Here is a 15,912-nt window from a genome sequence, read left to right on the forward strand (position 1 = left end):
TAACGATACCAACCAACACATCGACGTATTATTCTAGTTTACATCTGTGTTGGTCATGTAATGACACTTACTGACTTTGGCGCTGTATACTTTATATTCAAAAACAGATGGGACACGGCAAAGCAAATCAGAGCAAATCAAACACTGCACAGTGTGTTTTCTTCTGCTTTTTTGTGGCAAACAACACTATCTTGAGTGTTTTATGCAGCATTTCATCAGTATAAAGAAAAGAGTAAACCAAGAAAGCCCTGAACTTTGATTCAGATATGCTTTTAATGCTGGCAGTTCCTTCCGCTGAAAAAAGTAGTTCCAGATGCTTAAAGTGAACAATGTTGTTACTAAACAACGAGTGGTCAGTGATGCAGATATGGTGAAAAAATGCTGTTATCTACACGTATAACAATGCATGAAGAATAGTTTCTAACCATGCAGATAACTGTTGGATAAACATTTGTATGTTTTTAAGCTGTAATGAATTTAGCCACATGTGCACACAGGCTGCTCCGCTTCTCCATTTCCCAGCGGCGCTATTTATTTTAATAAGCCCGTTTAAAGGCCCTAAGTGCCTCTGATTTTTTCCACCAAACTGTCAAAGCCTGATTTATTTATTTTCATTACTTCAGGTCGTCCAGCGTTTGACAGACCGTCAGCCCAGCTGTATACGTCGACCACGAGACTTCAACGTGCATCTGGATTGTTTCTGGCCAACCTCGGCAGATATTACAAGCCCACTGTTCAGACTTTACGGTCAGCCGCCTTAGTTAAAATTTTATTTACTTTTTAAGAGGCATATTTTACAGTGGCTACGCTTCAACAGTGAAGTTAAGCAGTCATGTTTCTCATGTGAGAAAACGCTGTTCCATGAATGCGCCACTGTGTATGTTTCAGACACTCCAGACGTATTTATTTGAGTATCAAGGTAAAAATACCTCCAGACCAATTGAGAAACTATGATGTGTATTTTAATTATAAGGTCTTTTCAAATTTTGTTTGAGAATCACAGCTTTGTAGGAGCGTAATCTCCACAATTGCACGTGAAGTTTTTTGTGGATTAAAATGTACATATTTACCCTCAGAGGTCGCAGCAGATGACCAAATCATGCTGTAATTTTTTTTGAATTACAAACCCAGTTCCAGGAGTATTGGGACAGTGTGTGAAATGCTAATAAAAACAGAAAGTAGTGATTAGTAAATTCTGTTTGTCCTCTATTTAATTGAAGGCAATACAAAAACACACTATTTTATTTTTTATTTTTATTTACACTTTTTATTTTTAAGTCACTGTTTTTTGTAAATAGTTTGATGCTTGCAGAATGTTCCAAAAAGGTTGGGACAGGAGTGTTTTTACCACTGTGCTACATCACCTTTCCCTTTAACACCAACTTATTATTTGGGGTCTGAAGGCACCAGCTGATCCAGTTTTAAAAGCAGAATTAAAAAAATTAAAAGCCGTGCAAGCGTACAGGGCCTTCGTGGTTGTGTTTTGCACATGTCAACAATGGGATGCAGTTCTGGACTGCAGAAAGGCAAGTCTAGCACTTGCCATTGTAGCACATGCAGAGGTTTGGTGTTGTCATGCTTTCATATTCAAATAAGCATGGACCTGAAAAAGACGGCATCTAGAAGGCAGCATATTTTGCTCCAAAATGTGTTGAGCGTAATGCTGCATTCAGTGTGCAAGTTACCAACTAATACTCCGTATACCATGACAGACCCTGACTTTTGAACTTTATGCTGGTAACACTTTCAGAATGATGGTATATTTACCAAAAAAAAAAAAGTTGATAAGATAAATCATTACTTATTTTGCCTTTGTACAGTGTTTGCACAAATACAGGTCAAAGTAAATGTATAAATCACTGCTTTCTGTTTTCTGTATTTCACATTTTGTCCCACCTTTTTTGGATTTGGGTTCATATTTCTGACTCACAACTTGGTAAAATAAGTTGAGAAATTGTGAGGAAAATGCAGATTCTAAACTTTCAGTCCATATCATGTTTGTGTTTGCAAGTAGGAGGAATTTTATCATAAATTGAATTTGATGAAAAGTTATTGTTTAAATTAAAATTGGCCAAATGTAAATAATAACTCCAGGTTATTAAGAGTTAATAGGGAATACCATTGTTTTTTCTGCAATTCTGTAAAATGAAATGGTTACGATGTAAACAGAATCATTCAGAGTGGTTTGGTTTGATGTGAAATGCTCCGTTCTAGAGAAACTTGCGTGAAAATGACATGAAATGATTATGAATATAATACAATTTTGGGCTAAATACATATTTTTAAAATCTATTCATAGTGGAAATGTACATGCAGGGCGCTGTGCGGCAAAATAGTCAGCAAAGACATTTTTTTTCAGATTTTCCACCGTTTTCCATCATCAACACTCCATATAAGCTCAGAAGACTCGTGTAGGTTCTCTGGTGGTTCTGGATGGTAAATAAAGTGTCTATATCTGTGTTGTAGTCATGGCGACGCCTGGTTCCCATCACCACCACTGTAAAGACATAAAGACGTCTGAACCATTTCACACCAAACCCTCTCTGAATCTCTCTGTTTACACCTTGCACTGACCTGTGCAGGAAGCTAAAATAGTTTTTAAATAATGTTTCCCCTTTAATGAGAGAGACCCGTCCCACATGAGCCTCCCCAAAACTGAGGGTCTCTTTACTCTTATTTGTTCATTTAACTGCATCAGCACACTAATCAACATTGTTTCATGAGGTAAAAGTACCAGATTTAGCTAAACGAGCTCATTTTCACCTGCTGTCCTTGGGCAGAGTGATGGTATAATACGAGCAGCACCTCCAAACACAAGCTCGAGGGGTTTCGAACCCACTGCTCAGCGGCGGCGTGTGCTCTGGCTGGCGGAATGTAAACTGTTTCCCATATTTGTCTGAATTTGATTGATGTCCAGCACAGGCAACATGCCGAAGCTTGCAGCCTCACTTTGCTCAGGTCTGTCAAACTATTATGAGCGATTCACTTTTCCACTGTGGCTCCATGGCTGCCCATTCAGCACTGTGCTACTGCTAGGACTACTGCTAATTTCACAAATCTGGATTGCCTTTATAAAGCTTTATAAGATGAGATTAAAGTGATTAAAGTTTTCCTCCTTATCCCAAATGTATTCGATTGGCTAAGACCGATTTGTGGTCTGTAGTTTGCTTCTTTAGTTCTGGACAAAAGTGAAGATTTTACATAGAATTAGAATAGAATTTAGAACCATTAGCCAACTGTTTTGTCTCTGCACACTGTGGAATTAGACCTCTGCATTTAACCCGTCCGTGCAGTGAAACACCCACACACACACTATTATAGACACACACTAGGGGGCAGTGAGCACACTTGCCCGGAGCAGTGGGCAGCCCTATCCACGGCACCCGGGGAGCAGTTGGGGGTTAGGTGTCTTGCTCAAGGGCACTTCAGTCATGGACTGTCAGCCAAGGGGATCGAACCGGCGACCTTCCGGATGTAAGCCTGCAGCATGTAGCACTATGCTAGTTGTTTTGGTATTGGTGTAGCCCATTACTTGTTAGCTACATTAGCCTCGTAGCTCCAGTGCAAAACTAAAGAAGCAAACTTCAGACAGGCTTCAGTCTTGGCTGATCTGCTACATTTAGGAGGAAAACTGGGTAAATCTGACACAAACTGTTCTTTTAAGGTTGAGAAGGTGATCTAATGTAAAACATCACTGCGTTCCAGTTGTTTTTAATCTAGCAATGCAGGGGATTTGAGGCCAGTTTGACCACACTGGGAAGTCTTTTGCCTGCCGTCACGCTCCATTTCTCCTCCTGTGAGAACACGGAGAGGCCGTACGTACCTGGCCTTGCCTGATGTGGACTCTGTTCCTCGTCACCTAGCGCTCGAGTGCTAATGACACGGGCTTAGTGCTTAGCCCCTGAGGTGCCTGTCAGACTCGAGCACCTCAATGTCCGGGATTACCGTCTAAAAGGAAAGGAAAAAAAAGTCCTGTCTGACATCCGAAGAAGGATGGACTGTATCGGATTTGACAGCTTCTTTTTCTTCAGTGGTCTGAGCCGCTGCCCAGCTGATGCATGTTTATTTCAAAAGATCCACAAATTTCGGAATAAATGTTAGGCAGGCCGCATAGGACCTGATGCATCTGGGTTCCTGGAAAGCCTTTTCCAGTCACAGAAAACACCTGGAAATGTGATAAGATATCGATCTAACCTCTAGAGTGGTTTTGGAAAATGCGAACCCAGCTAACAGTGAAAAATCCCTTTGAATGCCCATTGGGGCATTGCTGAGGGATTCTGAGACGACCCCCCACGAGCAACTGCTGCCAGGTGCATTAGTCATGAAAGTCTTGGAAAATGACCACTTTAACAGAGTGGGAACCCTGGCTGCTGGTGTTCCAGGCTGGAATGCTGCTACTATATCAATAGGACTCCTTGAGGAACTGGAGGAAGTGCAAAAGAATTGCTTAGAATTGACCCACAGTTAATATTTCAGAAGTCATTGCTGTCGCGTCCTGTCATGAACAGGAATTCTCTAGAGCCAGTATATTTTGTCCTGTGTACTTTCACCCGACCCACCCCACCTGCCCCCTTGTGTCACTGGGTCCTCTGAATTATGAGGCTAACACTACCTCAACACTGTTAAACACCAGCTACTCAAACTGTAGCCCAAAACCGCTGAAGCATCTAAACTACCTCACAAAGCGTTCTAGCTTGTGTGGGGTATGTTGGTGAGGTCATTCGCATGACGTCTGTTCAGTGCGCAGGAGTGTTAAGTTGCATGCAGCAATAGTCGTATTTTGGCTCCTTAACAACATCAAAATGCAGAGTACCCGGTGACATCATTGGGACAAATGTGCGTACGGCAAAGCCCATACGGAAATATCTATGGGGCATTCCAAGTATATGACCTGTTTCAGCATATCACTGTTGTTGGACGACGCTGTCGCCTCACAGCAAGGAGGGCCTGGGTTCGAGTCCCCGGGCAGGCGACCACGGCCCTCTCTGTGTGGAGTCTGAATGTTCTCCCCGTGTCTGCGTGGGTTTCCTCCGGGTTCTCCAGTTTCCCCCCCACAGTCCAAAGACATATAGTCAGGCTATTTGGACGTGCTAAATTGCCCCTTGGTGTGAGTGAATGTGTCTGTCTGTCTGTCTGTCTGCCCTGCGATGGACTGGCGACCTGTCCAGGGTGTATCCTGCCTTTTGCCCAATGACAGCTGATATAGGCTCCAGCTCCCCCTGCGACCCAGCAGGAGAAGCAGCTTAGAAGATGTGTTTGTTGTCGTAAGAAAACCTTTTGTCTCTAAAATGGTAAAAGCCTACTTTACTTTAAATGTAAGTCAATGGAACCAGACGTCTTTCCAAGTCATTTTGGTACATTCATCATGAAATTTACACACAACGTAAACGACAACAGGCATTTTCAAATTACGTCAAAACTGAAAAACGTAACGACAAAAATGGGGATACAAGGTTTTCTTTATATCCAACCTATTTGAAATAGGCCTTTTTTCATATGAGACGTACAGTATCAGCAGTGGATAAGAGCTCAGGCTAAATATAAATGATACAGTATTTAGTGTAAAAGGTAAAATGCTGATAAATGAGCCATTCCCTGATAAACGCTGCTCTGGACACAGAAACTCCTCTTCTAAACCTGAGCGCTCTTCTGTTCAGCCTTTCCGCAGGCTGCTTCTGATTTCCCTCCCGGATGTCGACTGGTTTCAGTGAAAAGCTTGAAAGCATCTGCTGTTCTTTCCTTTTTGAAAGCAACTTCTTTCCATTTCTTCTTCTTTTTTCTCCATTTTGGGTCTGGAATGAGCCAGAGTAGAATATTTCCCCCTCGTGAATATGTTAGTGACGGATCTTCTGAAGCTGGACAGTTCAGCGATGGATTAAAGGTGTCTGTGAATGTTCTTCACTGGTGGATTAGCTTTTCCAACTGCATTTGTGATGCTGGCAGCTCTTCTAGGAGCACATTGTCATGGCCAGGACAAAACTTTGTGCCTCCATTCTTGTTTTTGTTTTTGCTAGTTGGTGCTAGCCCTTCATCAGTGGTCAGTTCCTGACTATAGATCTGCCCTTGGCTGGATATTTTTGGATGGTGGACCACTGTCAAACTAGCAGTGCCACTGAAATAGAACTGGAATGATTTATTCAATTAAAATAATTTAAATTCAATATCCTGTGATGAACAAAATGAACTACTGGCTTCAGATTTATATATTTATACACAGCACTGTGTGAAAGTTTTAGGCATCTAAGCAAATTTTTAAACTACTGACTTCAGCAGTGAGTTTATCACAATAGACATTAGAATAAAGTCGTATTCATAATTCAGATAAACAGAAAAACAATAAAAAGGAACAAGAATTTCTCGGGTCCATATTTTTCCTCAACACCTTCACAGCTGCCACAGAGACTCGTTAATATCATCAATTACATCATGAGCTCAATTTACTGAGCACTGATTGGTCAAACCAGGAGCTGCTTTATAACTACATATAATACTGGGCTTCCTCGAGGAGAGGCTTGGAGACGGGTAAACAAACACACTAACGTCCAGATAATCACTATATATTATATGTATATATATATATATATATATATATATATATATATATATATATATATATACATAATTAATATTCTATAAATATTAACACTCATTTTCTCAGAAAATAAACACAAACTACACAAATAAATAGATTTTGAAAATGTATCTTGGGTGCCTAAAACTTTCACACAGTGCTGTATATATTTTAACATGTATGGGACTCAAAGCTCCAGGAACTTACCCCAGATGTAATCAATCAGCCAAGTCTTTTTTGGTGTCCAAATATTGCTTGTTTAGGTCAGCGGCAGAGCTACGGGGCCAACAAACACCAGAAGTCAAAAGTCACCCGAATCTTTTGTCTAAATATCAGCTGATATTCAGCTACGCTGTGAAGTTTTTATCTATTTTTCTAGTTACATTGACACAGTAAACCTCACTGGCAAGTCTGTGCCATCTTAATGAAGCCGTGGACGTGGTCTGAGTGGGGTGAGAGACGTTTTGGGGGTGCTTTTTGCAGAAAAGATTTGGGCGTCTATTGACATCGCGTTTCTTAGCAATGTTGGCCTCAAGGCCGCTGTGCTAAACTAAGAAAGCCAAAAACATGTTTTGGCTGATCGACTGCGTCTGGGCTACATGTAAATTTGAACCATTCCTTTCAACTCTATGACTCCAATCAGAAAGTAGAACGATCTTTTCCAAAAATAAACATTTTCTTGCGTCCTTCAAGCTCCCAGAACAAATTCAGTGTTTCTGAAGGACGGTGTCAGAACCTGCTACAAAATCCCAGCTGGAGATTTCTGAACGGATGAGTCCAGTCCATAAACCTAGACTTAAGCTTGTCAGAAATTATGGAAAGGTCCACCATGAATGGTTCAAAATCCAACCAAGTTACGTTCTTCAGCAAAACTGAACGTTAAAGGCAAAAGCCTTAATGACACTTAAAAGGAAAGCAGTGTTGTTCTTTATTAAGGGCACCAGCAGCTCAGGCAGTAATGAGAGAAGACACAGAATAATCAGAAAAACAAATACTTTCAAAAGTTGTTTTAATGATACTTCTTAACGTGATGCATATGTACAGTAATAAGTTATATATACACTCATATTCTGTAAGGGTTGTATTTTGCCTCTGCTATTTCCTAAAGTTTTACTCTCGTCATAAAATAATGTTAATGAGGTAAGTTGACCAGGTCTGTACAGATGTTGGTCACTGATCGCAACCAGATGTTTTGATAGCTTTCTACATTCTTCCTCCCAGAGTTCTGCTTTATCTTGCTGTCATTCAATTACAGAAATTAAACCAGATGAATATGCAGTAAAAAAGCTAAACAGTGCACACGCAGATGAAGTCTTAGTGGGGAGTGTTCAGCATTTCTGCTTTTAGTCAGGAGCACTTGTCGCTTTGAGCTTATTAATGCGGGCTCTGTCCAAATCCAGGCCTCGGGTCGCTGCATGGGTACCGGGTCCCCACCCTCTTTGCTCTTTTAATGCTTCATTTCTACCTTCTGCTCGCAGTTAACCACTTACCCAGCAGCCCCCTGGTCGCTTTATGGCTTTTCCATTTGGTCTTGTTAGTTAATGAGGTGCTGGAAATCACAGGCACTTTACACCAACAGTTGTAAAACACCAATTCCAGCCAATTAGAACAAGCGCCAGCGGCTAGCCATAGGAGAGCACGCTGAGTTACAAGGGAATCTCTTCTGCGCTGGATCGTAACGACGTATTCAGGCTCTTACGCTGTGCTGCCATACAGCACCATGCAAAAGTCAGAGACCACTCTTCATTTATTTTAATACACATTATTAATTATTCAAGATACTTCAAAGGGAGAGCAGAGTTTCCAAAGCTGGAGTTCAAAAAAATTATTAACAACCACCTAGAAGAGCTGGTAGACCCCAACACTGCCCCCATCAGATAAACAGCACTTAAAGCTCTCGTCTCTGAGAGAGAGAAGATCAAGCTGCTTCAGATCTGAAAACATCCACAGATGTTTCTGTCCATCCTTCCATTGTGAGAAGACCACTCAGCACTGTGGGTCTGAAAGGATGTGTAGCTGATTAAGAAGAACCTCACTGAGAAAAGGAGACAGACACATCAAACAAAGAAGCTGGACGATGGACTGACCGCCCCAGAGTCCAGACCTCAACACCACTGAATGGGTTTGATCACTTCAGAAAATCATCAACCAGCTTCTAAGATTGAGCTTTGGGGGTTCTTTGAGGAACTGAAAGTGAGTCTCTTTCTGCTCTTGAATGACTTCGATTTAATAGACATTTTAACTGTAAAGGAAATAAATGAAAGGTGGTTCTGACTTCTGCACAGCACAGTGGATACTCAAAAGGTTCTAGTTGAGACTTGAATGGTGTTGGAAAACCATGACAACTCTGTACATCTCAGGATATAAATTGGACCATATCCTGAATAGAGTTTGCTGGCGTAGATGTTTCAGATTAGCCTCACACTTCTTATATCAGCAAACAGAAGAGAGATATGAATGGCTCTCAAACGCTTGTGAAATCTACAGGCCTTTACAGTCCAAGCATGATTTCTTTATGTAATTATATGGATGCTAATAAATGATTTTTTTTGTGTGATTTTTTTTGTGGGTAGTGAAAATGCAGCATTATTTTTAGTTATTTTATTTGCCCTCTGTTTGATTTTTGCAACGTCTGCACGTCACAAGAACTCGCTCGACCATTCACTGTTGTCTCTTGCATTTAGCAACAGCAGGGTTGGTTTGTGCTCTGCTGTGTCACAAGTTCTAGAGATCCGAGCTGTGTACCGAACACTTGAAGCTTCAGCTCCTGAATGAGGCAGTGGAAAGTACGAGCACAGTTCGCCTAGTCTTGCGGTTTGAGACAGGATCTCATAACAATGTCTAGACAACCTTGAGAAATTTTGGGTTGAAAGTGGGTGGAAATGTAGACTAATTTATTGTGGGGACAAACCGAGTGTGGAATTTCTAAACCAATCCAGCGCCTAGCTAAAGACAGCAATACGCCAACTGGATTTTGGACTTTGAGGTTGGTTGTGGAGGCGACATTCTCTTGTACGCAGTGAATTTTGCAGCACACCAGTATCAAAAGTTGTTTCCACACAAGTATACTCATTAGAAGATCAGCTCTGCGATACTAGCGTTTGCCTGTTTGTTCATTTTTTTTCTTTCACAGCGTAAAAAAACACTGATAAATTCCAAAGAAAAGGCATGTGGTGTGTATAATGTCACTGCAGAAAAGTACATTTAAATATTTATATTTTTTCACGCTATTTGTTGGCATCACGTTTGGTATGTAACAGCCTTTAGAAATGCAACTGGGTGAAGTGTGCAAGCTGGTCGATCTACATGTCGCCAAAACCCATGAAGCGCAGGCTGTATTAAACGCTTTGCTTACCAAAATCCATTCATGGAAATATGGTTAATAGGGGCGTCCAGCGCAAAATATACAACCACTTCAGTACTTGTTTGGACGTGACAATCAAATACAAGGGGTTGGGACGTTTTGAAGGAAGCACTGAAAAAACAGACAAACCCATTTGCATCGAATCTGGAGAGGACTTCATGTTCCATTGTGGAACCTGGACTGACCACAAAGTCTGAACCAGTAGCTCAAGCTTTCTGTCCTATCAGTATAAGCACAGAGCGGAAAATGTCCCACAGTAACAGGGCCAACACGACTGTCTCTGTCAGCCTCTTCACCTCTGGAGGGTGGGTATTCTTCATGTGATTCGGAGCAAGGAAAGTGTCCGGTTCTTACACGCTCGCACAGCGGGAAGAAAGGGGCGGGTGTTGCCTGGAAGGGGGCGCTCCGCTCTCCGGTCCTCCTAGGATGTCGAAGCAGAGAGCCTCCACCACATCCAGCCTCTCTATCTGGACCAGCCTGGTCAGCAGGTCTGGGATGCTGTATCCGGCAGTGCTGACCCGGTCGAAGAGCTGCATCCCGTCTGTCATGCCCCCGATCTCGTCCCTCCGCAGGCCGAAACTCTCGGCGAGGTGCCTCCACGTCTTGACTACAGCCCTGTCCGTGCTGTAGGTGGAGCTAAGCATGCGGCTTGTGCGCTCCAGGCAGTCGAAGGGGAGCTCGATGGGGCTCAGACCTGTGGGGACACGGACATCAACTCAATGAATACCTGTATTTGTGTGGTACCAAAGTATCATCATTGTAGAAGCTGAAAAATGCACATTTTTCCCTTTACACTAAACATAATCGACCAGCCAAGGCGAGCTTGGTGTCTGAAGTTTACTAAGGCTAATGTAGCTAACAAGCAATGATGATCTATAAGCATGTACTAAAGCACATTGCATAGCTATAAAACAGTAGTAGCAGCCATCCTAAAGCCTGAATTTTGTAGTTTGTAGATTCCCCAAAGCTTCTGAAGTTCAAAGATGTCTTGGCTAATCGACTCCATTTGGGGCAAGAGCAAATACCGTTTCCCTAAAGTTCCACTTTAATGATCAAACCTGATACACATGGCAATTTCATTTGGCACAGAGATGCAAAACTAAATTGAGTCCTCGAAGGAAATTTGGGTTCCGTACAACCTCAGACCAGCCTGTGTTCACTCTGGACAAGGTGGAAGAAAAACCTCTTAAAGCAAATCAGAGTGATGAGCTACTCGAGTTAGATTTTGGTACAGCCCATTACAATCCACTAGAACAGTGTTTCTCAACCCTGGTCCTGGAGGCCCACTGCTCTCCACTTTTTGGTGGTTCCAACACACCTAATCCATCAGCTTGTTAACAGCTCATTATTGAGTTAAAGCAGGCAGTGGGCCTCCAGAGTAGCTATTTTATCAGGAAGACTTGATCACAGGCCTTCTGGATATTCATTTATTAATCCTCGATACTACGTCAAAATGTGTTTGATGGCATAGAAGAACCATTTTTGGTTCCCTGAAGAACCTTTGACTGCAAAGTGATTTAAAGAACCAAATTTTTATATGGGAAGTTTGACTGCGTAGAATCTTTTTGAAGTTTAAAGAAACTCCACATAAAGTGATATTTCTTCAAAGAACCCTTACATTGGTACCGAACCCTCACATAATGTAAACGTTCCTAATCTCTTAAAATATTCCTCGAAGTCAAACACAAACCTGTTTTTTTAGAGAACTGAACTGGCAGCACTCAATAAACCCTTTACAGCATTTTTCGTACAGGTCCTAATGTAGTAGGAAGTGGGCGTTACTGCCTACCATGGATATTTGACATAAAAAATATATTTTCTTGTTCAAACTGCAACAGAGAAGCTGACATCCATGCTGGATCCAGCTAGCGATGACTAAACCTTGTGTTGTTAGTCCATCTGCAAGCAGGCAAACTTGTATGAAGAAAGGGTTTTCAAAGCTGGTTGTGATGAACACTGTTTGACACCAAATCATTTGTATAATTACACATGTTGAATAGAAAAAAATACTTTCCAAAAGAATTTTGAAGCATTCCAGACCAGAGCGTGAAGCAAAACAAACAGACCAAACAGGCTAATCATACGACTTACAACTGAGTTTATGTAGAAACTGTTTTCTCACAGTTTGGCACACTATTCTGTTAATATTGGCAGGACATGCTTTGGTGGTCTTTGTCGAGTGGACCAAATGTTATTTTCTTAGACCAGGCAAGGTCACAAGTCCAGCTGGTCACCAGCATGCTTAGTTTTCTTTGGTCCAGGTATGTCCACAGGTCTGTTCTGAGCTGGTTCCACATTTCATATTCATAAATTCCCCCCACAGCAACCACTGCCAGTTGGTCTGTCCCCATAAAATCGAGGTGGTCTGAATAAAAATCGGGACAACATTAAAAATTTGTTTGACTTTTGCTGGAACATATTATCCCAAACTCCGAAAAGGTCAGTGTTAATTCCGAACAGTGCCACTCCAGGTGGCATTCATTTTGCTGTCAAAACATCAAGAAAAAGCACACACACGTACATCTTGGTGGAAAAGCCCGGTTCCAAATGTCCTGCTTTTGTTTGCTCAGTCTTAATGTATTCAAGATACAAGATGCGTGACAGATGTCCTCAGAATAGCAAACGAACAACAAAAGCGTTCACTCTCTCCAGATGCATGGAGACAAACTCTCCCAGTGACCCAACAAACCACGTTTTTATAGTGTTCTTGGAAAAAAAACTTAAAATAGAAGACTCTGAGAAGTTCTCTTAAGAAAACAGAGGCAAGAGTTTGAAGGTGGGTGGCACTGTTTGGTTACTAGGTATCGGCACAGGGCAATATCAGCGGAAAATGCTGGATCGGATTCATCCTTGTGTTCCAATGATATCCAGTCCAGTATTTTATGCTGAGACAGTCCTGATATTGAAACCTGGTAATGAATGGTGCCATCTCTGAAACTGTCTCTTGCCTCTATTTATGTTTACAACCCAAATTCCAAAAAAAGTTGGGACGCCCATGTTTTATTCACAATAGAGCATAGAACACATCAGATGTTGAAAGTGAGACATTTTACGATTTGATATAAAAAAAAAACACTCAATTTAGAACTTGATGGCAGCAACGCATCTCAAAAAAGTTGGGACGGGGCAACAAAAGGCTGGAGACATAAGTGGTACTAATAAGAAACAGATCAATAATTTCCAGCTAACTCACATGACTGAGTATAAAAAGAGCGTTTTACAGGGTCTCTCAGAAGCAAAGATGGGCAGAAAACTGCAAAAATCTTCACAAACAACTTCAGAAAAACATTCCTCAACATAAAATTGTGAAGACTTTGGAAATCCCACCATTTACAGTACATAATGCCATCAAGAGTTTCAGAGAATCTGGAGAAATCTCTGTATGCAAGGGAAAAGGTGACGGTAAATATTAGATGCTCATGATCTTTGGGCCCTCAGGAGGTGCTGCATTAAAAACAGCCATGATTCTGTACTGGAAATCACTGCATGGGCTCAGGAACACTTCCAGAAATCACCGTCTGTGTGAACACAGTTTGCCGTGCAATCTACAAATGCAAGTTTCAGCTGAAGCAATCAAAGAAGAAACCATATATAAACAGGATCCAGAAATGCTGCCGTCTTCTCTGGGCCAGGGCTCATTTAAAATGGACTGTGGTCAGAATCAAAATTCACCTGCTTTTTGGAAACCACAGATGCCGTTTCCTGCAGACTCAAGAGGAGACAGACCAGCTTGTTATCAGTGCACAGTTCGAAAGCCTGCATCTCTGATGGTCTGGGGTTGCATTAGTGCCCATGGTGTGGGCAGCTTACACAGCTGGAAAGGCTCTATCAATGCTGAATAGTATACAGAGGTGCTTTCAGGGATATTTCCATATTTCAGCAAGACAATAAACATACTGAGTCCATCACAAGAGCGTGGCTTCACAGAAGAAGAATCCGGCTGATGAACTCTCCGGCCTGCAGTCCAGAACTTTCACCAGTAGAAAACTATTTGGCGGATCACGAAAGGAGAAATCCGGCAAAGAAGACCCAGGACTGTTAGAATCCTACATTAGACAAAAACGGGACAACTTTTCTCCCCCAAAACTCCAGCGACAGGTGGACGCGGCCCTGTCCCAACTTTTTTTTTAAGATGCATTGTAGCAATCAAGTTCAAAATGAGTTAATGTTTTTCATGAAATGGTAAAATGTCTCACTTTCAGCATCTGATATGTGTTTGTTCTATTATGAATAAAATATGGATCTATCAGATCACTGCAAATCACTGCATTCTGTTTTTATTCACATTTATTTACATTTTACACAGCATCCCAACTTTTTTGGCATTAAAGCTGTTTATTCTTCTTCTCTTTCTAATTTTTGTCTACTAACTCATCCCACAGTTTTGGAGTGACACCCGGTTTTTGTACAATCATCATTTGTTGACAACTCATAGGATTGAGTTGCAGAGGTTTGTGCACCACAGCAACGTCCTAGCAACCACCTGAGATAGCAACCAACCAGCAACACTGTCACACCTAGCAACCACCTGAATCACCATAGTATCTACCAAGAAGCACATTAGCCACCACGAGCAGCCAGAGGGTTCACAGACTCCAAACACTCGTTTTTAAAGGCGTGACACATCAAACAGAATCTCATTAGCAGTTATTATCATCTTCATGGCTTTTACAACGTCGACATTGTCCGCAGTTCCTCGAATGACGTGTTCATGATTCCTTCATGTGATCAAGGAGCTACTCACCCTCAGCAACACTGCAAGCTTTTGTGTACAAGTCCAGGATTTTTTTCCTCCGACTGTGAATCTGCAGCGACACAGAAAGATGAGGAGTCTGAGTCACACTGAGTGGAAACCTGAACCATCATCACACGTTAGGCTCTGAGAGCAGAGCGGCCGGCGGTTACACAGTTGACTGATCTTTTGATCTTGTTCCTGTGCTGTGTTAATGTTAATTGGCTTAGAGGTCAAGCAGAGTTTATTTTGGTTTATCCTGCGAAAAACAACTTTTCTGGGACTTTTCTACGGACATCCTGATCCAACCTGAAACATCGATATCGGAGCGGATCAACGTTTCAAGAACTCAGCTTTTTTCTGAATTTATCACTGTATCAGATGATATTTCAGCAAAACTAAAGTTAATAAGTTCGAATTAATGGAGTTCATAACAGCGTTAATAAAGTTAATACGTAAGCATTAAAAACATTTTTAATTTTATAATTAAAAAAACTTTTTTAATTATACAATTTAATACACCAGCATTAATATTACTATGTTAGTGTTGAAAGTTAATGTCAGCATTAATAATGTTAGGTGAGCATTAATGAAATGAATTATTAAAATGAGCTAATAAGTTGTCCTGAATAAAACTATAGTCTTAAAAAGTGCACTTTTTTCAATCTAACGTTTAGTTTTCATTTTAGTTTTTGGGCTATGCTAATTTAATATCTTATTTGGTTTTTAATGTAATAATTTTCTCTCTTATTTCTGCTTGCTTTACTTTTTAAATCAACTCTGACTTAATAAAGTTAAATTGGCATTAATAAAGTTAATAAATTAGCATTAATGATGTGAATAAGTTAACATTACTAAGACTAAAGAGGTTAGCATTAATAATGTTAGTAAGGTAGCCCTGGTAAAAATAAAAATGACTCTTCAAGTTAAAAAGTTATGAATTTAGTCTTCATAAGGTTACGTTTCTCTTAATAACGTAAATACGTTAGCATTAATGGTGTTTATACGTTAATAGAAAAAAGGCTAAAAGGTTAGTGTTAATAAAATTAGTAAGTTGGCCCTAATAAAGTTAATAATCTAACATTATATATCAAATATATTTCAAAAATATCACTAGAAAAATACGGTGAATACTGAAAAGCGATGTTGTGTCAATATTATGGTACAAACAATATAAATGATAAATTACTATATGATATCGGCTTTATGGCTCTGTTTACTCCACTGCCATAAAGGTGACATAAA

The 15,912-nt window shown here is 40.8% G+C and overlaps 1 protein-coding gene across 1 annotated transcript in view; it reads right to left on the reverse strand.

The window, feature by feature from the left end:
* Positions 1 to 9,770: 9,770 nt before the first annotated feature.
* The window catches only part of edar (ectodysplasin A receptor), a 58,804-nt gene continuing 52,662 nt past the window's right edge, over positions 9,771 to 15,912 (reverse strand). Inside the window, exons 11-12 of the mRNA XM_017717953.2 lie at positions 14,680 to 14,740; positions 9,771 to 10,629 (exon numbers count right to left, since the gene is read on the reverse strand). Coding sequence (XP_017573442.1) covers positions 10,286 to 10,629; positions 14,680 to 14,740 — 405 coding nt within the window. The 3' untranslated portion in view covers positions 9,771 to 10,285. The remainder of the gene's footprint in view (positions 10,630 to 14,679; positions 14,741 to 15,912) is intronic.

Source organism: Pygocentrus nattereri, chromosome 6, assembly GCF_015220715.1.
Source record: "Pygocentrus nattereri isolate fPygNat1 chromosome 6, fPygNat1.pri, whole genome shotgun sequence".
Lineage (NCBI taxonomy): Eukaryota > Metazoa > Chordata > Actinopteri > Characiformes > Serrasalmidae > Pygocentrus > Pygocentrus nattereri.